Raw genomic sequence first — 26,362 nt, 5'->3', positions numbered from 1 at the left:
GTAATCAGCTACACAGAGGTCATTTCTTTGCCTCTGAAAGGGAGGTGCCTCTCATTCTACAGTCTTTTAAATGAGCACATGGCAAATTTTAATGTATGAAAACTGGAAATTGAGATGACAGCGGACTTGATCTATATTTTTGATGTCATATTGAGCTATCGGCAGTCTTCCAGTTAATTGCAGAGGTGTTTTGTTTTAAATAAGTTAAAGCCTAAAAAGTGGAGGCCTTGTGTTCTCTTGCCGCTGTAGGATGGTCACTGAAATGCAGCAGTGAGTAACCTTTTGATTGCAGGGTGAGAGTGTGGACCCTTGTCTGTTTCTCCCGGTTTAATTTGAGAGGAACTCTTTTCACCTCTGTAACTAAATAATAAAAGAGCAAAAGTATCATGCTACAGATGGGACATATGATTAAGCTGCCGTTTTAAGCCAGTTGCTAAGAAAACCTTTGGATGTGTCTCCATTAAAAAAGTACCTTTTTTTGCTTTGTGTCTTGATGACTTGTGAATGATATGAAAGAAGTGATTAAACTTCAAAAGAGTAGGTTTTAAAATGGGGGGAGGGGTGTAATTTTTTTTTTTATTTGTGTAATAAGTCTTACCTGCTAGTCTTTGAACTCCTTGGTTTTCTACCTGTGATGCTCGTTTTATTTCACTTAAAATTTGACCTGAAGTTAGATCTATTTTGTCTGGATATAGACCCTGGACTTGATTTTGTCCAGAATGACATTTACTTTAGAAGGCAGAAGTTGAGCCTCATCCTGTGGAAGGCAGAATATTGACTCCTGTGAACAGAATCTATTGTCTGCATTTGACTTTATTTTTTTTTCCTCCTGTTGTTAGTGGTGTGTTTTTATACAATCACCAAACAAAATCCCCAGCTCTTTACTGTGAAATCCTCCCATGTTCCCCACCCCCACAGTGTTTAAAAATCCTCTCATGAAGTGGCCACATGGTGGCTTTGTGAAGGTTTGCTGGTTTATTTTAGTGCCCTCTGTTGATAATAAACCTCTTAATGTATGCTCTTGCCTCTTGACTGCTTTGAAATTGTTGAAGGACAACAGTTGCCATTAAAAATTATTTTTCCACTGTGATTTAATGTTCTTCTAGTGTAGTTATCATGCATAAACTTTTCAAACTATTATACCTTACTCTGCTTATAAAAATAAATACAACTGGGTAGTGAATAGCTTTTTACTGAATGTTCAAGCTTTTCCTGCAGAAAAACACTTCTGAGGCATTCCTAGTAGGAAAGGTTAGTTGCATACGTCTAAACAGTATTTTCTGTGTATGTGTGTATTGTTTTAAAAATGTCTATTAAGTAGCAAGATCAGAAAAAAAAAAAATCAAAAGGCAGTTTAGGTGTCCAGTTAAGAATAAAATGATGTATGTCCTTAGAGGCAGAAAGATGATTGGCAGTAAAAAAATGCAATGTGTTTTATTCCCTCTAATGCAAAACATGTCTCTGACACCGGTCCTCTGTGCAGCATTTTTTAAGTTCTTGTAACAACAATGAAAACCAGAAAATATACAGGAGTAACTTCTCTAATTTTTGGGTCTATTTCTTCTTGACTGGTATTGCTGAGATGTTCAGGAATTGCAGTCTCTTCTGTGCCCTGTTTTCTGTGGTGCTGTTCCTCCAGGCACTTAATCCTTGACTAGAAAAAATGGTAACAATAAAATATACTTGGAAGATGTTAGTAATGCATTACATTTCTGGATTGCATAAACATAAAATAGCATCTCCCTCCTTGTTAGTTGTCCTTACATTGCAATTTATGCCTTGTTGCTCAATGAGTGGATGATTTTTTTTTTTTTTTTTTTTTTTTACTCACAAGAGCAAAAAGAGGCATTGAACAGAAAGTTTATAAGGATGTTGCTAGCAAATTCAGTGGATTACAGGAGAATCCCCACAAGCTTAGTGTCCCAGAAAAAAATCACATTCCTGTTTTGAGATGACAACATACTGCCTTTGACAATATGACCCTGAAAAAGGGATTGGAAGTGGGGAAAAAACGTTGCTTTCATCCTGCCAGATAATAATTTAGCTGTGACATGACGATCACCTCTTAAAAGTAAGGCACAGCTGGTACTCAATGCCTGTGACAAATTAGACCTGGCTGTAGGTTGGTTCCTTGCAACTCACCTGGTGCTTGATAATTTAAATGCCATATCCTAGCTCATCTGAAAATAGGAAGCAAATAGTTTAATTCAGATGTTTTTATTAAAATTAATGAGGATTTTGGTCTTGTTGAGAAAGAATTTGTGCTGCATATTTTCGTGCTATAGAATCATAGAAATGTGGTTTGGAAGAGACTGTTGGTGGTCTCTGTTTCCAGCCTTGTGTTCAGAGCAGGATCATCATCAACACAGACCAGGTCAGCCATGACTTTCTCTTGCTGATTCTTGAAAACCTTGGCAGGCACCTCAGCCCCTTTGGATAACCTGTTGCAATGCTACAGGAAGTCCTTGTGAAGAATTTTTCCCTAATGTTTAGTCTGAACCTACCAAGCCACAATTTTTGTGTTGTTGACCCTTATTTTATCTGCTACTACCAAGAAAAGTGTGACCAATAAATTTAATCATTTGTCATTTATGTTCTCTTTTGGATGGGTGGGATGGTTTTGGTTTGGTTGGTTTTTTTGGTTTTGGTTTTGTTTTTTTTCCTGGCCAAAACTGTGTACTAGTTCAGTATTAACTCCTGTAGTTTTTAACAAGTATAAATATTATAGAGGAGAGTTTAAATATATGTATATAACATCCTCATGCAGCTTATTTAAAAAATTGAGGACATACAATGCCTTGTTTAAACATTCTGATGGAGAGAGACCTACATATATATTTTTGAAGTATCTTGCATTGAATCAGTTTGGGCTGCTATTCTTAAACATACAGGATGATTTTATTCTTAATATTGGTTTGTGAGTCGGAAGACTGTATCCTGTGCATTTTTAAGTTGTATGAGCTGTGATAAACTCTTAGTGGCACATGCTTTTCCATCAGGGGTTAGCCTATCGCTGTCAAAAGCTAAAATATATATTTTGTATTTTCAAAAGTATGACAGTCTTTCTAGGCTGATTTAAACAATGGCATTTATTGCATGAAGTGGCAAGAAGTTTTCAGTTTTCCTGTTACTAAATTTTACTGTAGGAGCACGTAGAGATTCTGGGCAGGATTATAGTTTATTGTTCTGTCTTATGTGAAAATTCTAGAGAAACAGATACTTTTTATCTGAGTGAGAGGTATTTTTGGATCAAGTTTTTCTTTAGAGAGATGATACGGTGAGAAGTACTCATTTCTTTCCCATTGCATCAGCTGTCTGCATGCACTCATACTTTGCCGTTGAGAGTGATGGCAAGGCTTTAGTTTTAATTGGATCAGCTTGAAAAGTGAATTAAAAATATGTTCAGAGTGCATAGAAAGGGAGTGGGATTCACTGGGGCATCATAATGGAGAAAAATGCTTATGATGAAAAAAAATCCTTTGTGAAGGAAACCCACGTCAGAGGGGTTGGAACTTGATGATCTTTAAGGTCCTTTTCAACCAATTCTCTGTTTCTGTGAAAGCAGTGCAACTTTTTGTGGAGGTTACTTGCATATCTGTTGTCTCATAGCTTCTGAAAAGGTCTGAGTGAAGCGATTCATGGCTTCTGTAAAACTGGAAGCGAGCTGTCCCTGTGACATGCGGTCGGAACTGGATCTTACATTACTTTCTCCCTCCTTTCGACTCATGTCAGTGTCACCAGCTTCAGTATTCCTTTTCAGCTCTCATTACTGGCCCATCTTCTGTCTCCTGAGGGAGTTCAGGGAGAATAGAGGGGCTTGAATAGTCCCCAGAATAGGTATGCTTTCCACATTCAGACCTTTTCATGAAATCTCTCTCACCTTCGCCAGGTATTCAGATGACCTTACTCACTGATACTGAGGGGCTGTGACAGAGGACTTCAGTACAGGATGCCCAGCTGGATTAGCTTTACATAACAGCTGCTCCAGCTTGTTACTTTTTTATTCGTTCAGTGTCGGTTCCTTAAAAAAAAGGAAAGTGGTAAAAGGTTGGTTCTGGTCAGACTTCCTGTTTTACAGTCTTTGTAATTTCTGATGTTCCTTATGGCTGAATTCTTGTAAAACGTGGGTCTTGGCTTGAAAAGAACAGTATGTGATGTAAGTAAGAGAAGAAGCAGTCTTTGATTTATACTGTTGGGATTTCAGCTTCTAGAATGTCTTTGAGATAGTACAGTAGTACTTTATTTTTTTTTTCTCCTTGTTTTCCTTTGTGAAATGAGGTCTAGAAGTGTTGCATTGTTTTTCTACACGTTAAGACTAATGTCAGTAAGTGACATCATCAAACTCTTGTAGGATAGGAAGATGTGGTATATGTGCAGCCATAATGAGTGAATAACAAAAATCAAAGGGTTTGTGTTTACCCATGAGTGGAATTTAATTTTTTAATGGGAATTAAAATTTATGTATCCTTAATGGAAATTAGGACGGATTATTTTGTAAGGAGATAAAGAATGGGAAAAATTCAGAAGCTCTTAAGTACTTCTGAAGTTTTGAAATGAAATGGGACTTTGAAAGTAGGTAGGAATATTATGAATATATATGAATGTTTATTTTAGTTAGTACTGGCAGGTAGCACAGTCTAGTAGAATCAATAAAGCATGTGACTTACTGCCAAGAGTTCATGTTTATATGACTCTGAGAGTACTGTACTTCCATGGGAGTAGTATACCATTAATTTACTGTAAAAGTTAAAGTTAATTAGACTGGTGCTTATATGGATGGGTGTTATTCCAGCTTTTGGGAGGTAAATGTGGGACTTGATGAAGAGCGTGATACATGTGGTGGAGTTCTGTGTTTCAGAAGTCTGATATCAAACTTAAAGTAGCATGGATTTTCTTCTTACCCTTTTCCTCTGAGATTTCCTGGTTTGTGAGGCTGGTTAAATCAGTGTATCTTTTTACATGTGCTTATTAATGGGCGTTATATGCCTATTGTATGTGTGTATGAACTTGTGTGTCTATATCTTAAACAGTTACCATGCTTGTTTTTCCAATGTCATTAATACTTTTGTCCTGTAAGAACTGAAAATATAAATTAAAATCTAAAAATAAGGTGTATTACAAAAATACAGGGTAAAAATATATTTGGAGTTTCTGTTAAGAAGTTGTTCTTGCATTCATTGTTTGTAATTGTTATTGATACAGTTGTTTCCACTGCTTCATTATTTCAGTATTCTAATTGTCTAATCTGCCTACAATGCTAGCCCAAGATGTGAAAGGGAATTTTGTAGTGGCTGATTAAAAGTATTCTGTGGAATGTGAGGCATGGTAGTTTTGATCATCAAAAATCTTGTGTCAACCTCTCTTGTGAAGCTGAGGTGCATCAATAACCTTACACCACTTAAGTGGGGATGTGAAGATCTGTGTGTAGCTTCTAAAATTGCTACCCTTTGCAGAGTTTCAGATTTCATCCTGGTAGCTTGGATGTGGGCTGAATGCCATTACAATTTGCTATGTTAGGGATTTACTGCTGCTATCAGGTAACCCTGAAGAACACATTAGATACCGCATTGCGTAAAATGCATGTCTTGTGTTTCTCTGGGGTGAAAGATGACTTCAATTATTAACATAATTAGACAAATTTAATTTTTTTTTAATTTAAATACTTGCTGGTAAGTATATGATTCAGACTTTCTGAGCTAGTGGTTATGGAACTGACTTTATTTCAGAGCCAGAGAGCAGTTCCTGATAAGCTGTTTTCTCCCCACCAACTTTTATGAAATACTTTGTCCCCTGCTTGTTTTAATCCAGAAGTAAGGTCTGAAATTGAGTCTACCTTTTTAAGAGTTCATTTTTAATTTCTGAAACCTACTGTGCTAGTAATGCTTTAACTGAGGTGTTTCTGAGGCTGGAGAGCAGAGAAGAAATAGTTTTGGGGTTTTTTTTGTTGTGTGGGTCATAGCACTGCTAATGTGCTTGGATACCATAGCGATGAGTACTATAAATATCCAAATGTATGAGCCAACAACTGGAAATAAGTTTGTAAACACTAAATCCTTTCCATTATCAAAGGCAGCAATTGAAACATTCCCTGCTCTCCCACCTCTGCTGTACTCTCTACTCTTACTGTGCCCATCAGAAAACAAAAGGGACATGGAAACTCTGTCTTTCAATATTCATGGGGAGCAAGGAGAAGTGATCACTAACCCTCTGGAAAAAAAGCGTAACTCAGATTGTATGTGTTCAAGCTTGTTAGTTGTCTATAAACCCCTCTGCTGTTTCTGTATTATCTAGGAGTTAGTGTTCAGAAGACTGGGTAGCAATACAGGTAGCAGCGCTTCAAGTAACTGCAGTTCATATGTCATGTGATGTGCTCTATTTGAATGTGAAGGACTCTACTCAGTGCTGCTGTGTATTCAGTGGGTACTCAGGAAGGCGTGTTGGCAGTGAACCAACATCCCATTCAGGTGCTAGATAAACCTTAGGTAAACCTTGGGAATTGAGATGCCGAGCTGATTTTCAGAATAATGGTGATCGACTCCCAGAACTTCACCAAGGAAGGATTTTTTTGTGTGTGTGTATAGTGCCTTCTTTTTGGTTTGAATGGTTTGGCATGTTTTATCTTAAATGACTGCAGAAATAATCTCAAATCCATGAGTTGGAGTTTGGTTGCAGTTCTGTTACCTACCGTCAGTCAAGTCTTTTAATAATCTAAGACTGCTGATGTAATTTGTAGCAAGTGTTGTGTTTCATTCTAGGGAGAATGAATTTGGTGAAGCAAATGGTGCCTGACATATATATGATTTGGCAAAGGAACTTGTGGTCTATCGGGATGAGAACCATTCTGTTAAAACATTTTTCATAATTAATTACTTACATTTTCTTGCTTTTATGATTTAGTTGGATTTGTTTTAATTTAATTAGTGTGCTAATCATAAAATTTTTTAAGTCATTGTAATGTCAGGACACTAAACTCTATCTTTTCTCTGGCATAGGCTGTGAGAGGAGAAAGAATAACTTTTAGAAATGGACTGCTGGTGAAAAATGGAGAAGCAGTAAACTGCTGTTAATTTTTTTTTAATTTTTGTTTTAGAAATTATTTACAAAGCTAAATATTTTAATTAGCAAAAGCTGGGATAAAAGACTAATGGGCATTACACATTTCTCTCCTGATTTGGTATCTGTCTAAGTCTTGGTTATAGTTGAAATCAGATCTTTCAGCCAGCCTTTTCAGAGGGCAGAAATGACTTAATTTTCAGAATATTTCTAAAAAGAAAGTGACATACACGTTCAGATTTATAGTATATAACTGTCGTTACTTCATAGACAAACTACTACCAGGTGAAGAAACACTGTCAAGCATTAAGATCTGTATGTATATTCTGGGAAAACGTCACAGTAATATTATTCAGATGGTAACATGCATGATGTTTGGGGTTTTTTTTCCTCCTGCCTTTAAAATTATCCTTCGTGGCTTCTTTAGTAGTGGACATATATGGATGTAATAGTTCCTGTCCAGAGTGGAGGCTTGTTTTTTTACAGTACAGAAGTCCTCCTAAGAGTGTGAGCTTTGGCTCTAAATATAGCCTCTGAATTAACAGTGCTAATTTTACCCATGTATTGTTCACATTTGCTCAAACTGTCAACTGTCCTCCAAAACAAAGTAAAATTAAGTCCTCAGAATGTGTGTGTGTGTGTGTGTGTGTGTGTAAGTTGGAGGTCCTAGAGGAAGAATTGTTTATAGGCATTACAGAAGCCTAAATCCCTCTCCTTTGCTTTGTGTTGTACATAAATCGTGTATTAGAGTTAGAACAACTTTCAGTTATTAACAGTCTTAGTATCATGGCTTCACAGGTATGTCTGAAAAAGAGAATATTAGAGGTTGGAGTCAAAATGGTGAAAGCCAGATGGTGCAGGAAAGCAAAGGGTTTTCCACGTCTGTTTAATTTATTGGAATTAGTTTTGTAGGATGGAATACAGTAACTTTTCCATATCTTCTTGTTGTCACTGTTACTTTCAGAAATGTTTCTGTTAGTTATAGGAATGTCAAATTCCTTTGGCAAGTATCAAGTTTTTGGTTGCTATAGGAAAATGCTGTGAATTCCAGGTGGATCTTATCATCTTTTCATGCCAGTTTATTCCTTCTTTTTCTTCTGCCTGAATTTGTGAATTTTGAAAAGCACACATTAAACCAGGGTAGACAGTATTGCTCAGTGTAGAGAGCAGTGGGAGGAAGTAGGTAAGGTTTACCAAGTGTAACACTTTACCTCCTGTTCTTAATTTGAGAAATAATAATAACAATGCTTAGTTTTTGAAGTATAAAAAATGACTTCTTCTGTAGGATATAGAGCTGTGCTAAAATCCAATTTAAGATTAATCCTCTGTGACCTGAGCTGGGTTCCAGATGGTGACCTACATGTGGAGTAGGCTGTTAATTTTTTTTATCAAAGCCTTAAAGTGTCCAAGATTGAAAGGTGTGATTATTGTATATTAAATGAAGGGTAGAGTAGCAAAGCTAAGAATATAAAAGTTGGAAAACAGAGTACTGGAGCTACTTTGGCAATATTGTATTTTACTCTTTTCTGTATTTACTTTATGGGAGTTTTAAATACTTGTTTTCTTTTTTTTTTTTTTTTTAATTTCTTATTTAAATACATGTTTTTTCTCAAGTCTTGGTTATGTAGACCAAGACTGCTAGGTCCTCAGCAGACTAATTACAGTTGGAAATAAGCTACTGTTAACATGTTATTCTCTTACCATTTGGGGATCAGCATCTGAAGGGGAGAGACTTCACCAGTGAGTTAAGTTACTCTTGAGGCAACAGTTGAATTTTTGGGATCACTGAGGATGATTTCTGGCCCTTTAAAAAGATTACTGCTTGATGTAGGCATTCCCAAAGTGTATTAAGTAAATTGCTTGTGGGACATTAACCGCTTCCAAGAGGTGCCGACAGTGGCAGTGCTGCAGCAAGGAGAGCTGGCTGTGCTTGGCGACCTGGGCTGACCTTTGTCTGCAGCAGAAGGAAGGAGGAAGGAGACAGGCAGGGACAATCTTGCTATGAAGCAGTGAAAACCGTCAAGGAGTATCCTCCTGCCTCACTGGACCCATGGCAGCCTCGCTGCTGTGGTTGCTTAGAGCACCTGCTTCTGTCTGGAAAAGGATTTCTTTTTCCATCTGGGTGATGTACACGTGTGCTCTTACTGTACACAAGTCTGTGTGATTCTTGGAAGAGTTACCCGTTAGAGGGCTGTCAAATATTGGAACAGGCTGCCCAGGAAAGTGGTTGAGTCACCATCCCTGAAGGTATTCAAAAGACAACACGTAGATGTGGTGCTTAGGGCTGTGGTTTAGGGTTGGACTTGGCAGTGCTGCATTAATTGTGGGACTCAGTGATCTTGAAGGCCTTTTCCAACCTAAATGATTTTATTCTGTGATTGAGTTTGAGCCAGGGCTCCCAAAGTGGGAATGCAGAGGTAAACTAGGAGAATGACTTCTGTGTTTAAGGCTCAGCTGGGGGAGATCAGTAGAGGAAATGAAGCTGGAGTACGAGGTTGGGAGAGAAAATGAAGGTGTGCCCTCTCTTCCATGCTTGCATAACCTGTCATAAAGCTGAAGGATGCTGTTCCTGTTAGAGCTATTCTTGATGTACTGTGAACCAAGATAAGAGCTCAGTGGTGATCAGAATAGGTACCAGTTGACTCTAAATATGATATTTTTAATATAAAGGCAATCTTAGTAGGAGCAAGGATTAAACTTTAGTTAGTGGATAATGATCTGAAAAATGTAACCAGAAACTCCAGTCTCCCTGAAAGTTGAAAGTAGGATTTAACCTTCTAAAGTTAAATCCTACTAAAGTTAAAACCTTCTAAAGTTACTTGACATTGAATTGTAGGTTCTGTCTCTGCCTGTAGTTATGAATTAAAAATAAAGTACTGATACACACCTTGGTCAACCACAGAGTTTTAACTGTATGGAATGATAGTGCTCCCTGGGAACCCTCAGGTTTTACTGTGGTCGCTTGGGTTTGAGGGAGTCTCTCGTCTCAACTCTCCTCATGTGAGTTTCTCTTCACATGTGCCTCCTTTTCACTTCATGGCTTAGGTGAGGTGGTTTCACTGCTGAAGGGCATCAGCCTAGCTAATCTGGGAGTGCTGTTGTAGGAGATGGTAACTGAAGTAAATTTGAGAGTTGGGATAATATAAAAAATATTATATTTTATGTTATAATATAATATAAAAAAATTTCCTTTGGAGACTGAGAAAGTACAACTTACGTCTGTCTTGGTATAGAAAGGTGGAGGGGTAGATGTGTTTATGTACCTGCTACTGGATTTTCTCTTATAGAGAACAAAATTACCTAGAATTATCCCCTTCTGGAGGGCAGGGGTGGATTTCTGTTCTGATGGGCTAAGTTACTCCAGTTTTTTGGAGTCATCCCTAGGTGGCAGTGAAGAAATAATGCCAGCAAGAGGGAATATCTGGTGGCTATCAAAATTGGTGGTATTTGTGGCATGGGTATCTTGCAGGTTAGAAAAGGAAGGAGGGCAGATAGATTGTGACATCCATAGCATTTTCCCCCTTTAGCCATTACTTTTAATGAAGATCCTAGGGGGATATTTGATTTCCTCATGTCTTCACTGTTAAGTGCTTGTGGTTGGAAAATGGAATTGGAAGCTGTAGATGGCCTTCATAAAAGGGCAAATGCAAGTTAAGATCAAGACTTTTAAAAAACAAAAAGGCAACCACAAAGGAAAAATTCCCTGTGGCAGTATAGGTTTTCACTTCTGTTTCAGCAAAGTGAAGTTGACTGTTTACGTGACTGCTGTTCTGGAATATTGCTTTATCCTCTTATCCAGGAGGGCATGGGAGGGGAAATAGAACCTGTTAATCTAAAAATTGTTCTACTTAGTTACATAACTGTTTCTTAAAAATAGCTCTAGGTTGCTGGAGAAGATGGATAGATACTGTGGGATACAAATTTCTCTTTTGTTCAGTTGGTGCTCTTTTGCACAGAGAATCCACATTGTATGCATACATATTTTTTACTGTTTTGTGGTGGTCACTTGCATGCAACTCACATGTGCTCATACAGCAGCCTGTGAACATCCTGTAGTAGAGTTCTCTGTCAGATACTGTATACGTCATGGTTGGGCTTCGCTAACAAAGATTTGGGGAGGGCTCTACCCACATTTGTTACAAGCGCACTGATGGCTAAAAAGGCCAATACGAGACAGGCACGTCTGGTTGCAAAAGGCACAGCAGAAAGACTCCTTAGGTGGTATATTCTGCAAGACGCGATTCTTTCTGCATTGTCTTTTTTCCTCAAGGGTGATCCTGCGTGCTTTATCAAAGGCATCAGCAGCGTTATAGATGGTGTGTCTCCAGACCTCCCGATTGGAGGCCAGAGTAGACCAGTTATGTTGATCAATATGGCCAAGGCTGAGATGTTGTTTCGGGGAGTCCTTGTATCTCCTCTTCGGGGCTCCTCTCATGCGGCAGCCGGTGGCGAGTTCACCATAAAGCAAGATCTTAGAGAGGTGGTGGTCCTTCATCCTTGAGACGTGCCCTGCCCAGCGCAGCTGTGTTTTCATTAACATGGCCTCAATACTTGTGATTGCTGCTTGTTCTAGAACAGACGTATTGGTCACATAATCTGACCAGTGGATGTTTAGGATTGTACAGAGGCAGCGTTGATGGAAGCGTTCTAGGAGATGCAGGTGGTGGTGGTAGATGACCCATGATTCGGATCCGTATAAGAGTAGACAGCACTATGACTCTGTAAACACTGATCTTTATACTTTTCTTCAAGTGTTTATTTCGCCAAACTCTTTTATGAAGCTTTCCAAAGGCACTATATTCCTTTGCTAACCTGTTGTCTATCTCCCTGTCAATCTTACCATCCGAGGAGATGAGGTTACCTAGGTAATTAAACTGCTGGACTGACTTGAGCTCTGATTGACCAATGGTGATATGGGGATGATGGAAGACTTCATGAGGTGCAGGTTGATAGAGAACTTCTGTCTTCTTTAAACTGACTTCCAGCCCAAAGAGCTCAACAGCCTCTGCAAAGCAGGATGTTAAATGCTGCAAAGCTGCTTCTGTGTGGGTGACAAGGGCAGTGTCATCAGCATAAAGCAGCTCCTGGACAAGATGATTTAAGGTCTTAGTGTGGGCCTTCAGCCACCTTAGGTTGAAAAGGCTTCCATCAGTATGGTATCAAATGTAGATACTGTCCTGGTCATTGAGGTCTGCCGTGGCCCTTTGGAGCATCCTGCTGAAAAAGACTGTGAATAGGGTTGGAGCAAGAACGCAGCCTTGTTTCACACCATTGGTTATTTGAAAGGGCTCAGAAAGTGCATTGCCGCATCTGACTTGGCCATGCTGATCCCTGTGGAGTGAGATGATCATTTTAAGGAACTTTGGGGGACATCCTAAACGTTCCAAAATCTGCCATAGACCTTTTCTGCTCACAGTATCGAAAGCCTTGGTGAGATCAGCAAAGGTTACATAGAGACCTTTATTCTGTTCCCTACACTTCTCTTGCAGTTGTCTGAGAACAAATACCATGTCTGTGGTACTCCTGTTGGCTCTGAAACCACATTGCCTTTCAGGTAGAATTCCTTCTACTATAGCGGGTATTAGTCTGTTCAAGAGTATTCTTGCCAGGATTTTGCCAGCAGTGGAGAGCACAGTGATACCACGGTAATTTGAACAGTCTGATTTGACTCCTTTCTTCTTATCAAAGTGATGACGACTGCATCTTGAAGGTCTGATGGTAGTTTGCCTTGTTCCCAACAGCACACCACAAACTCATGAAATTTAGCATGGAGTGCAAGGCCCCCATGTACAGCAGTAATAATAGCACCAAAACTGAATCTAAATGCAGAGAAGCACATCAAGAGAAAGCACTGAGAATGGGGTATCTCTTTGTGTGTGTGGCAGTTACTGCTGGAAAGTTTAACTTTGAGAATGGCTGTTCAGAGCATCCTTTATTCTGTTGTGTTTCTAGAAATCACTATTATATTTGACTGTGGGTGTGTGATATCCTTGGGATAAGGAGGCAAAATGCATAAATCAAAAGGTTTATTGTATTCTGTTAAAACAAGTTCATTCTTTTAAGATGTACTTCTACTTCAGCATGCTCAGTTTTCTCATCTGAAGAGATTTTTATGTAATTTAGGTTATCCTTTGTCTTTGTAGATTAATTTAGCAGATGGCCATTGCAAGCTTTGACCAATAGCAGTCATAAATAACTTGTTTTCAGTGACTGATACAGAGTAAAAATTTGCTCTTTGGCTTACCTGCTATTTACTCTAGACTTTCTGTTCAGATACAATCTGCAAAATATTTTCTGCTTCATTAAATATCCCATGGTATTGTATTTGTCTCATATGCTTTTAGTGAACCTGTACTTTAACATTTCTCTAACTTTGGCATCTGGAATAATTGAGTACAGTAAGGAAAAACAGAATAGTCTTGAGTAGTTGACTCTGCTGTAATTTATTTTTCTCTGCTGCATGATCTTTTCCTGTAAAACAAGTTTCACCTGCTGCTTTTTGAACTGTCTTCATTAAAGCTGTCCTTGTTGCACAGGACTGTTCTGGAGTGGCAGCATCCCACCTCTGTACAGTGCTGCTTTTCTTTACGGTCCCCTATTAGGTCATCTGAATCTGGGCTTCATGTAAGTGAGCTAAATTGACCCAGATCTGGCTCAAGAGTAGAAAGTTACTAAATTTGTTTGAAGATGTTTCTCTTCTGGAGTTGTGGATTCCCCATCTGAATATCATTAGCCTAGATATTGCTAGGTAAACTGTCAGTTCATAGAAATATTAATAGACAGTATTCTTTTTTTGTATCCTAAAATATCAGTTATGTTGAGATTCCTTAGGCAGGACAGCTGTACTTGATGTGTATCTGATATGCTGGGGACTTAAATGTTTACTTTTTTCTCTCTGCATGTATATACATAATGAGTGTTGAGTCCTCAGCTCTATCATAGCAAATCCCAGGAGGTTTACTGTACCATTCACATGTTTGCTTTTTGTTTACTTTTTTGTTTGCTTGTGGGGTTTGTATTTGTTTCCCCCTCTTGTTGCACTGGCCTGGTACAGTCTCCCTGAAGTCAACTGTTCCAAAACACAAAATGTTGTTAGAAGTTTTTGTTAAGCTTCATTTGTTGAAATACATGTGAAGTTTTAATTATTTGAGTCTTGTGATAGTTAATACTGCCAAACAGCTAATTTAAAGGAACTTTTTTTTAAAGCAGAATGTGGATAATTTTACCCAATGTCTTCTTGCACAAGAAAATCCCCAAACCCACTATATATTTCAGGGAAAAACATTCATTTTTAATGAGGAGTGTTTTGGATGACAGGTCATTCTACCAAACGTCTTCTAACTTCAGTTAGTATTGGGAACTTTGGTCTCAAAGGTGGTGGCTTCTATGGCACACAGGAGAAAACTAACACTTTCTACTGAGCTTGTCTGTTGTTTTTTAAACTGATCACGTATGATCAAAAAAGCTGAGGTATGATCAAAAAGGCTAATGTATGATCTCTGTTGTGCGCTTCATTTTGTCACTGATTCTGTTTGATCACCCATGTGCAATTCTTTGGGAAGATGCTCAGATTGCCTCTTGTCATCTGACTTGAAGTGATGGAATTAAGAATTTTGACTCTTGAAATAGGATATGGAATGCAGAGATTGATTTGTAGTACTAAGGTGAGATCGTATTAAGATGTGGTCCATTGTATCATTTAGTTGCATGTCCTTGCTGCTGGAATCTAAGAACTTCACTGATGAGGTTTTTGCCAAATCTCCTGCCTCAGAAGGTGTGGTGGGAACCTGATGTTGGTGTACAGGGGTGACCTCTCAAGCGTGGGGCAGTGCTTTAAATAAATCAAAGCTGGTGTCTTCTGTGTCCTGATGAGAATTGATCAAAGAGCAAACTTCTGAAAGAGTATTTCAGTACCATAAGTACTATAACTTAACACAGTCAAACGAGTAACTTCTGCAGGGCATGTTCCTTGTCAATACTGTGTTCTGGGGAAATGGGTAAATCTAAGTGAAGCAACGCAACTTTTTGTGTGGTAAGCTAAAAACAGGATGTGAATAATATGAAAATAGGGAAAAGTGAGTAATTTTCTTTACAAGTAAATACTTTTCACTTGCTCAATGAGGAGGTATAATTTCTCTTGTTCAGTGACAGTTTCTGTGTTAAGCTTCATTAAATGAACTTTAGAACATACATGTTTCCCACCCCCCCTTTTTTCATATTATTTGCAAATTGAGAGTGTTATCCTCACATCCTACACTGAGTAGGATTGTTGCTGGTAAACAAGGGAGAAGGTGTGTTTGCCTGAAGGGTATGGAAATGAACGAGATGTCATAAATCAGGGGAAGAGTAAACTCATAACTGTAGAGGAGGAGGATAACGAAGAAGGATACCAAATGGCCAGGCCACAATAAATTAGACTGGATATGTTAGGCAAGTTTCTTTTCAAGTATGTTTGTTTGTATGTAGTGTTCCTTTTGTTGGTAAGGATGCCTGAGAAGCTGTTTACCATTTGCTGGAACTCAGTGTTACCGCTGCATTTCTTTCCTTAAATGTGTGTATGCTACCCTGCTACTTATGCATTGCAGCTTTTACTCTTTCCAGCACAGCTTTCTGCTCTACTTACTAAAAGTCCTTTAAATTCCTCTTGTAGTATTTTTTTTATTTCTGTACTTGTAAGAGGCCTGCAAGGCTGACCTACCATTTATTCCTTCTTCCATGTCTCTACAATAACGTTGCTCAAGGGCTAGTAGCTTTACCAGTATTTTGTCTGAAGGAAAGTCATAAAAGCAGTAAAATTGCTTCAGTTTTTGAAAATCCTGTCTCAGCTGCAGCCTTTTAAGTTTGCATTTGTATTATTCAGGGTTGTACTGTTGGAATTCTTTGTGAATTATGTAGCTTGTAAATTACTTCAACTTTTAAAACTAGCAAGTTTTTGGGTAGCAACTTGTGTTCTTTTGGTGTGCAACACAGTAGAAAATCCTACAAAATTAGTGTGAAACAAAGTAGAACTGACTTGTAGTTTGCTATCCACATCTTATGGTAAAAGAGTTCTGATTGCTACTGGCGATGCAGTGACTGGTGATGGTAGAAGGCAGTGAACTTGCTTCTTTTTTCCAAATGACATTAATTGAACTTGGTTCAGAACACCACATGACTGTTTCTGCTTTGAAGACATAAATGTGACACAACCATCTCAGTTTATTGGCAGTAAAGTATTTAATGTTATTTTAAATTAGCATTAATTAGTATTAAATTATGGTTTACCTCTAGTAAGTTTTTTTTGTTACTTATTCTTCTGTATTGGTTAGTTGCTGTTGAAACTCAGTACTTTATAAACAAATAATATTTAGGAATTCTTTCTCATAAAGAACTTGTTAAATGTCTGAACAGTTCTCTACTGTGTCTGCAGTGCTTCCTTTTCTGCTACAGCTTCCTATGATGCATGTTTTTATTTATTCCTTGGAAGAGAGTTATTTGCAGTGATTTCCTTAATTCATTCACCTCATATTTTGGCATCATAAACTTGAAGTAATATGAACAGGACTTGTAAAAAGAATGGTGAATATTTCTAGACAGTACAAAAAAACCCTCCCAAAAAAACAAACCAACAAAAACCAACCAAAACAAATTAACCAAGCCCATACCATTCCTGTGACTGCTGCTGCACCCTGGAAAGGCATCCTTTTCCTTCCAGAGGTTGACTAGTTGGTCTCTTCAGGGCTTTTTGCTAGGACTGGCCTCCTGCCTGTCCATTTTGAAATTGTTTCGCTCATCTGATTATCTGTGCTTCATTAAGGCTGTGAGTAGGTAGGTGGGAGGAACAGACATGTAGCATAAATACTGCTTTCATGGTACATCATCCCATCATCAGCCATTTTCAACCAACTCCCAGAAGAGTTAGACACTTCTATTGTTGGAAGTAGCTGTTTTGGAGATTTCAAGGAAGCAACCACGTACTTGTGTGATAGACTGAAGACTCATGTCCCCTTCAGTCATATGTTGGATGCTGGAATTGCTTGTGGCTCATTGCTGGGGTCTATGTAGTTAAGAGTTACAGAACAGTTCACAGGAACTGACATCCTGTAATGAATGAGAGCTTTCGTACACTAAACCACAGCCAGATTCAAGACCTTCAATTTGTGTAATGGAGGCTTGACTTCCCCTGTTTATCTTCTGCTCAGTTATTAAGAATAGTTTGGTTTATTTTCCTGAAGTGGAGTAAACTGTGTCAGTGTTTTGGGGGAGTGGTAAGGGAGGACAGGAAGCAAAGGTCATCTGTTTTTAATACTGGTGTTTTTCTCCATGGTCAGGGCATTCTAATTATACCCTGGATAAAATATCAAATTTCAAAGTCCTTCACACAAGGAAGGTTCTCTGGTTTTGGTGGTGTTAGATACACGTGCATCCCATAAACTTGTGTATCAAATGATTAGTATTGGGTGACTGTATTAGCTGATTACTCTGCTGTTGTTGATAATATCTTATTTGGAGCAGTGAAGAATTTGTCCCATGCAGAAGTATATCTTGTAGATGGGAATTCTCATAGCACTAGTTTCATTTTGCAGCTAAAGAAGTTGTTTAGGGTTACAGTGAACCTTTCCTGACTCGTCTGTTTTGACTGACTGTTTGGCCACAGATAAGGATTTTAGGTAGCTGAATGATGGTGGTGTGTATCTGGCCTGAGAAATGGCCTCAGAGATTTTTCTTCCAGTGACGTAAAAAGCATAACAAAGGAAAATGTAAAAGAGTAGGAGGTGTTCATTAACTTTATATTGGAAGATTTCTTTCTTCGTTCTCTCCTTCAGAAGAAAGTGTCTACTGTGCTTTCTCTCTGTGATTAGTTTTTTTATTAGGACCAAAATTGATTCTGTTGCATTATTTTCTATGCCAGATATGCAGTGATGAAATAGTTCAGGAGTGTAACACAAGATGGTAAGAAAACCATGTGAAATGTTCTTCATTTTTTTATTCCATCTGCTGCTACTATGTGGTAGATATCTTGTGGTTTTGAAATAGCACTTCTTCAATTTTCTTATTTTTGTGGTTTTGGAAGTATTGGATCAGGTATTAAAATGTCATACCTATTAGAAAAGTGTTCTAGGAAATTTTGTGGTGAGCCCCCCAAAAAGTTAGTAGGATAATGGAAAAGCAAAATTCTTCCTATAATCTTAATTCTGCTGAAAGAAAAATCAGTAGCATATAGCTCCTTTTTTCCTTCTTGTCTCTTTCAGTTTTCATTAATGAGAGCAGTCTTAAGCACTGAAAGACTCTGGAGACATACAAGCCATGTTTGAGAGAGTTTGTAATCTTCAAATAAATACCAGCTCAATGAAGTAAAAATCAAGTAATCCTGAAGAGAGAGAGCTTTCAATTCAAAACTAGGCATTTGCTTACCCCTGCCTGTATGGAAGGGAAAAACCTGCTACTTGGATGAAGTAGTCTTTGGCAGGATTTGGCCAGATGGCGCTTATTCCTGTGGCTATAGAAGAAGTAATGTCTTCTAAGTTTCATGATGCTTTCTGTATTCTCTCCTGTTTTCAATGAAATTTATGCATTTCATGCTTTTTGTGCTGGGAGATGTTCCAGAATGCAGACTGGCTCTCTTTCCAGCCGAGCCTGCAGGCAAGGCAGACGGAAGCAATATGCTCTAAGAAGAAGTGTGAATTTTCTCATATATTTCAGTGAGGGTTAATGGGAAGACTAATTAGGACACTTGAAGCCAAAATTACTGTGTTTCACTTTGAGAGAAATTATTGGAGACATCCATCAGCTGTAGTTGGATATAAGTGGCATTCCAAGTTTAAATCTGCTGAAGAGTTTAGAACTGGAAGTGAGGAACAGAAGTTTAAAACTGACTCAAAATTAATTAATTTTTCATTTAATATAGAGTAGAAGAAGGAAAAATAAAAATCTACCACATATTAGTAACTCTGTAATCTAATAAATGAAGGAGATCATATACTTCTAATTATTATTGGGTTTAATTTGCATTTGAAGACTGTGTATAGGTAACATTAAGTCAGTATTTTTGATTGAAAAAAATGTATTAAATACTACTATGTATTTTTTTATTATTTTAACTTTTACAGATACATGTATACAGGATTTCTTACCTTTCTCTTGCAGATGTGATATTTCTACTCATAGAAATCTGCATAGCCTAACACTTTATTCTTTTTGAATCCTAATATACTTCAATTTTCTTTGGATAGAAGAAAGCCTGGGACTGCTGCCTTTGCTGGACTGACTTTGTGCTGTGTCAGACTCAGCTTCTGGGTAAGGCACAAGACAAGAGTTAGTTTTCTTTGAGTGTTACAAAGGCAGCAACCTTTAGCTAGGGGGTATGTACAAGAAGAGATACTCCTTTCTACTGTGCCATTTCCATCCCTACTTTACCTGGGAGAGTAGGAGGAGATCAGGAGTCTCTTCCTATTCTCCTGCTGTATGTTTCCCAAAAGCAGGACTCTAACCCTGCGCTTTTTGTCTCATAATGCATAGGTTTGAGACTCCAACTCCATCAGGTCACAGACCTCTTTTGCCTTCTTATCACTGCTTTGATGTCCTCAGATGTCTCATTGCAGAGCAGGACTGAAAGCTGCAGCCCCTGCTCGACAGTGTAACAAGATGTACCCACTTTGTGGTGTCTTTTTATGCAAGTGTGTAATGAGCTATGAGAGAAGACAAGCTGGCAGAGCTGAGAGAAGCTGATACTGTACCTCGCACAGGCAAATTGGTTACATGTTGTGAGCATATCACAATTTTGGAAACTAATAGTGTTGCACTATCACAGTCTCCACTGTTGCAATATCTGTGGGCACCGATGTGCTTGGTTAGAAGACTGCAATTCCTTCTACTTGAAATGGCTTGTGTACTTTCTGTCTTCCTCTTTAACATGTCCCACCTCCTGACCAATATCAAGACAGAGAACGGACAAGAAAAATGTTTCTCTCTGCAGTATAGAATTTTTAAGGAAGAAGTGCAGGGAGGAGGGAAGTTCTTTCATTTTGCATGTAAAAAATATTACCCCACATAAATTAGTAGCATGATTAATCAGGTAACGAGCTCGTAGTATTCTATTCTCCATTTAACTTTCTCATAGAATTTCCTGAGTTGGAAGGGACCCACAAGGATCCCTTGGGATCCAGCTCCTGGCCCTGTACAGGATGGTCTGTGTGTGTATTCTCTGGCCATCATCAGCTCTTAGACTGTTGGTCCACTCGATCCAGCTCTGACAGTTTTGTCAAGTCTTAAAGAGAGCAATGTTTTGTAACTACTGTGGAATTAGGTGGCTGGGTAGAGGGAAGAAACAGTGTGGTGTGAGCTTATGCTTTGAAATGGGAGGGTACGTGATGGGGCAGTGACTCATTAAGAAGCAGGAAGGCTTCAACAAGATTTTCTGCCTTCTTAGGAGCCTTGGCATTAACTGTGTAATAAACAGGTAACAATCAAGGAACCGTTTATTGTTTTGTGGACTATAATGCATTTTTGTCATGAAGAGTATGACTATAGGACTGTATTATTTTGTGTTGTGCTGCAAGGAGTGGGTAAATCTGGTCCTATATAGGGAGGAGTATTCACGTTGGGGGTAAGGATATCTTTATTTGAATACATAAAAAATAAGTGCTACCATTTTTAAAAAGTTGTTGCACCATTGGAAGCTCTCTTTTTTTTTTCCTTTTTGTGGGGTGGTATTTTGAGTCAAATATATACTTTGAAAGTGTGCTCAGTTAATAATCTGTTCTGGCTTTTACCAAATCACATTAACCTAGTGTAGCCATCGAACTGGGTATGCCAGTTGTACTTGCTGAACAATTATTTTTCCTTCTAAGTTGTCCCACTGTGAAGTCTTGGACCAGCTGACAAATCTCAAAGAAGTAGGTTCTCTCTAGGTTAGGATAAGAGAAACAAGAAAAGTGTATCCATCTTGCTTTTGGCAAAAAGGACACCAAAAGAATCTTTTAATTAGAGCAACTTCATTCTGTCTATCTGCCATTAACCTAACGAGCAATATGAACTTGCTAAGGTGCAGCCAGGGAACTTGGTGAGAGCTGATCCTCTAATGAGAGGATTAGGTGTTTATTTCTGTTGTCCACAGACTGATGCTAAGCACATGTTGCTGGGTATGTGAGAGCTCTCAGCCAGTCCCCAGTAACCTCTCCTTTACCTCTGTCCTTTGCTCTCCTGTCTCCTCCTGAATAACACCTCACTGATTTCTTCATTCTTGATATTTTGTCTTGGGAAAGATTTTAAAAATTAAGATACATGCAATTTCGGTGTGGTGGTGTATTTGGGTGTGCAAATACACACACACACACACTCTCACTCCTCCTCCCCCCACACCTGTTGAGACGGGGGAGAGAACTGGAAGTATGACAGTGAAAAAACTCGTGCGTTGAGATAAAAACAGTTTAATAATTGAAAGGAATAAAAAATTGTAAGGAAAATTACAAAGAGAGAGAAATAAGAACCAGGAAAGCTGCAAATGAAAATGGTCACCACCAAATGAGTGTTGCCTGACCAGCAGCCCCCCAGACCAACTTTCCCTCTAGTTTTATTGCTGAGCATGATGGTATATGGTATGGAATATCCCTTTGGTCAGTTGGGATCAGCTGTCCCAGCTGTGTCCCCTCCCAGCTCCTTGTGCACCCTCAACCTCCTCACTGGTGGGGTGGGATGAGAAGCAGAAAAGACCTTCATTGTGTATAAGCACTGCTCAGCAGGAGCTAAAACATCCCTAAGTTACCAACAGTGTTTACAGCACAAATCCAAAATGCGGCCCCATACCATCTACTATGAAGGAAATTAACTCCACTCCAGCCAAACCTGGCACAAAAAGCATACTTTGAAGTCAGTGAGATCCAAAAGGGATGAATAGCTCTGTCCAAGTGACCATTGTTAAACTGATTCCTCTCCATTGTTAAACTGATTCCTACCATTTTCCAAACTGCATTTTGTTAATTGTTTTGCCTTTAAAAAATGGGAAGAGGGGCAATGGAAGAGGAACCAGTCTTGGGCTCCGGAATTGTGATACCTCTGCTGTTTGTGCTGTAGAAGCTACTTTGTATTATCTGGTCTGAGGGAGAAATCCAGCTTGCCCCCTTAAAGCTGGGGAAGGAACAATGCTTCCTTTGGCTCACAGCCTGAGAATTCTATCTGGAACTGCTGTTTCCACTGCTTAGTCATCATCATGGCTGGGCTTTGCGGACGAAGATCTGGGAAGGGCTCTACCCACGTTTGTTACAAACACGCTGGTAGCTAAAAAGGCCAATATGAGATAGGCACGTCTGGCTGCAAAAGGCACAGCAGAAAGACTCCTTAGGTGGTATATTCTGCAAGACACGGTTCTTTCTGCGTTGTCTTTTCTCCTCGAGAGTGATCCTGCGTGCTTTCTCAAAGGAAGCATCAGTGTTATAGATGGTGTGTCTCCAGGCCTCCCGATTGGAGACCAGAGTAGACCAGTTATGTTGATCAATATGACCAAGGCTGAGATATTGTTTCAGGGAGTCCTTGTATCTCCTTTTTGGGGCTCCTCTCTTGAGGCAGCCATGGCAAGTTCACCATAAAGCAAGATCTTAGGGAGGTGGTGGAACTTCATCCACTGCTTAGTACACTTTTCTTTTTGTAATGATGGCAACTGAGCACAACACATTTCAAAATCTCCCAATTTAATTAGTTTCCGTTCTCATAATCTTGAATTGTTTAAAAGGCCCTATTTTGTCAAGAAACCTCTTCTATTTTTGCATTTCACCTTGAATTTGATGATTTGTCTTGTTGTTAATGAGTTCTGTATTGTACTTATTTACATGATAAATCTCTCTTCACAGATCATTCAACTTCAAGTGGTACATCCTCATTTAAGCCCAGCCGATCACTGGTTTCCATTCCCACTGCCCATGTGATGCTGTCTAATGCCAGCTCTTCACTTTCCAAACACAGGGAAGCTTTCAAGTCTGATGGCTCAAAATGGAGCACAAGCTTTGTACGGTCAGGAGGAGGCAGAAATCAGGGTTCACTGGACAACTCCCTTGACATGAAAGATGCAAGACCTGTGAGAAAATGGTCCTCCTTGTCTAAACTCAGCTCACCAAATGCCTTCAGCCAAGATGGTAGTAGTCATTCGGTGGAATACAGGGCTGGTACAGACAAAGCCGTGTCACCACAATTAAGGACAAATGGGCCAAGTTGTTTGCATGACAGCATGGAGTTGCTAAAAATTGAGGACAAAGAAATGGGGAAAAAACGATCTTCTCTACTGGACTGCAAATATAAATTTGAAACGTGCAGCAAAGATGATTTTGTTTCAGATTCCCCAGGTAGGAGACATGCCTTAGACTTGACCTACAGTGCCTTACCTGAAAGCAAACCTACGGCAGCCAGTTGTGAGGCTTTCGGACAGAGATACGCAACACTGGGACAGCAGGCTGTGAGTGGAGCTCCCATACAGCCGGCAGTGAGGACTCAAATGTGGCTTAAGGAGCAGCTCCGTGCAAATCCCCTGGACTGCAGGCCTGCCGAGGAGCCCTATGGTGTAGCTGCATGGCATGTGCAGCAGCCTGAAGATTTTAGAATAGGAGGTGAACAGCCTGTGCAGGTAAGGCTAAAGTTTGGTGTTTGCTGCCATCATGCGGCATCGTGTGTTACACCTGGCAGTTTGTAATGAAACAGGATGGGGAACAGGTCCCCTTAATCAGGTAATGATGGTTTTAAATTTTGACTGGGGACGTTGCTGCTTGTTTCTTAATATTACCTGAGTACCAACAGTTCTTTGTTGTTTTGTTTGGGTTTTTTTCCTGCTGTCTGCTTACAGTTTACTCTGATTCATTGAGCCTGTCTCCATGGGACCAGCATTTCTTCACATGAAGCTGCACACAGCAAGAGCTTCAGCAGATAACCTTTTCAATAGTTTTAGAGAGAGTCTTTGATCACAGTGTAGTGGGGGAAATGTGAATGTGTTTTGATCTGAATGGGCTTAAAAAGAGGCTGCATTTGTGCATTCAGCAAAATAAGAATTAGTTCTGTGTACTGCAAGGATGAATGGATATTTCGTATAACTACACCCAGCACTTAAAAACTGGATTCAATTTGATATTACTGCTTATCTTTTAACTAATTAAAATCAACAGTAGTCAATGAATCTGGTTTATTTAATAAAATAACATGTGGTTTATATCTGTCATACTTAAAATATTTTCATATAGAGAACATCAAGCACATAGTTTTAAGAGACAGGTAACCCTTTGTACCATGGCAATTCAATTTTTGTTTCCAGCTTTTCCCCTAATGGGAAAATATGGTTTGTGAAAGAGGGCAATATTTAAAATCTATGTGTTCCTGTTTACCTGTGTAGGTAAACTTGGCTTGGCTTGCCAAAAAAATCCCAAGCAATTTACAATATGTAAATTTCTCTGAAAGGCATTCTAGGGTTAGACTAGGATATTATCTGAGGAGAGATAATCCAGCTTTATGTGCAAATTACCTGTTTTTCTCCAGCCTGAAGTACGTGAAATAATTTACAAAGAGTTGTGCTCAAATTTTGTTGTTTCTTCTGTTGTATATTGAAGGTACTGACAGGTTTAGAGGTTCTTGGGATCCAATTTTGCTCTTAATGGTGATCTTAATGGTTGGGTTTTTTTGGTGGGATGGTGGGTTTTTGTTGTATTGGGTGTTTTTTGGGTTTTTTTAAGTAAAAAAAAATGAAACCTAATTAATATGGCCAAACAAACAGTAATCTTTAAGGGTCTCCCTAAAAACCAGACATTGTTACAGGTAGCCAACCTTTACCTTTATTGCTACAGAAACCCTCATCTTTCTCTTAAGGTTTTTGAAGATTTTGATGTTGAGAAATTCCCCAGGTAGGGAACAGAGGCTGATGGAGTCCTGTCAGAGCCAAAGTGACAGAAACTGGGTCACTGCTGAGGCTGGATCCAGGGCACTGCCAGCTGGGCTCTTGGCAGTTGACAGCTGCTGGTGGCATCGAGGAACACATGAGGGGTTTGGGAAGCAGAAGCGACAGCAGGGTACCGCTAAGGAGCTTGGTCTATCCGTTCATTCAAGTCTTCCCTAACACCTGAAACACATGTAGCTGGCTGCAGCCATCAGAGGTGCTGACTGTGAGGTTTGTGAGCAGATTACTGTGCCAGGTGGTTCTCCTCTTGGATTTTAATATATAGATTCATAGAATGTTAAGGGTTGGAAGGGACCTTTAAAGATCATGTAGTCCCACTACCCCCTGCCATGGGCAGGGACACCTCCCAATAGACCAAGTTGCTCAAGGCCTTATCCAACCTGACCTTGAACACTGCCAGGAGTGGGGCATCCACAGCCTCCCTGAGCAACCTGTTCCTGTGTCTCACCACCCTCACAGTAAAGATTTTCTTCTGAATATCCAGACTAAATTTCCTCTCCTTCAATTTGCACTCATTACTCCTTGTCCTATCACTACAGTTCCTGACAAAGAGTCCCTTTCCAGCTTCTCTGTAGGCCCCCTACAAATACCTGAAAGTTGCCATGAGGTCTCCACACAACCTTCTTTTCTCTGGGCTGAACAGCCCCAACTTTCTCAGCCTGTCTCCATAGTGGAGGTGTTCCAGTCCTCTTACCAGCATTGTGACCCTCCTCTGGGCTTGATCCAACAGTTCCATGTCTTCTTTATGTTGGGGACACCAGAACTGTGCGCAGTACTCCAGGTGGGGTCTTACAAGAGCAGAGTAAGCTTTATTTACTTCTTTCCTTCATTTAGGTATATGTCTCTTCATCATATTTTATGTACCTTTTACACAACATTTTGTTTAGGATGGATGTTTTAGAAACTTATTTTTATTTGGGTCAAAAACAACTCCCAGCTTTTTTTACATGTCTCACAGGTGCTTTCTCACTCTGATTGTGATTAAACACTGTATCATGGCAAAGTTTAATGCTTGAAACAGATTAAACTCTTTATGTGTTATTACAGTTACTCAAAAACTTTCATCCATGCAGGCATTGCTGCTGACCTGTGTTTGGAGGACAGAGCCAGCAGGGGAAACACAAGCATTATTTCTCTCTGTGGCTTGGATTCCTAAAACAGTGCTGCACCTTTCCAGGTTTTTGAGATTGAAAGATTATAGAGTGAAATTTTGCCTAAAACTGGCATTTTTTCTTTTTCTTGCACCTGTTACTTTTACATCTCTGTGGAGGAGGTTCCTGATGGCCTTAACAAGTACTTCCATTGGTATGATCTGGAGTCAAGGTGATGGGCCTTGAGATGTGATCTGTTTTATTTCCTCAAGTAAGATGTGGTTGTGAAATAGGACCCAGAGGAACAGAAAGT

General features: G+C 39.2%; 1 protein-coding gene across 3 annotated transcripts in view; it reads left to right on the top strand.

Moving 5' to 3' along the window:
- CEP85L (centrosomal protein 85 like) overlaps positions 1-26,362 on the top strand; it is a 145,577-nt gene that overhangs the window by 57,954 nt on the left and 61,261 nt on the right. For all 3 annotated transcript variants that reach the window (XR_003526166.1, XM_027634309.1, XM_027634310.1), the window contains exon 3: positions 22,878-23,644. Coding sequence is in view for 2 of the 3 variants with exons in the window: in XM_027634309.1 (XP_027490110.1) it covers positions 22,878-23,644 (767 nt within the window). In the remaining variant the exon portion in view is untranslated. The remainder of the gene's footprint in view (positions 1-22,877; positions 23,645-26,362) is intronic.

This window comes from Corapipo altera, unplaced genomic scaffold, assembly GCF_003945725.1.
Source record: "Corapipo altera isolate COAL_440 unplaced genomic scaffold, ASM394572v1 2b, whole genome shotgun sequence".
Lineage (NCBI taxonomy): Eukaryota > Metazoa > Chordata > Aves > Passeriformes > Pipridae > Corapipo > Corapipo altera.
The sequence above is the reverse complement of the archived record's forward strand: the minus strand, read 5'-3'. Positions and strand labels throughout refer to the sequence as shown.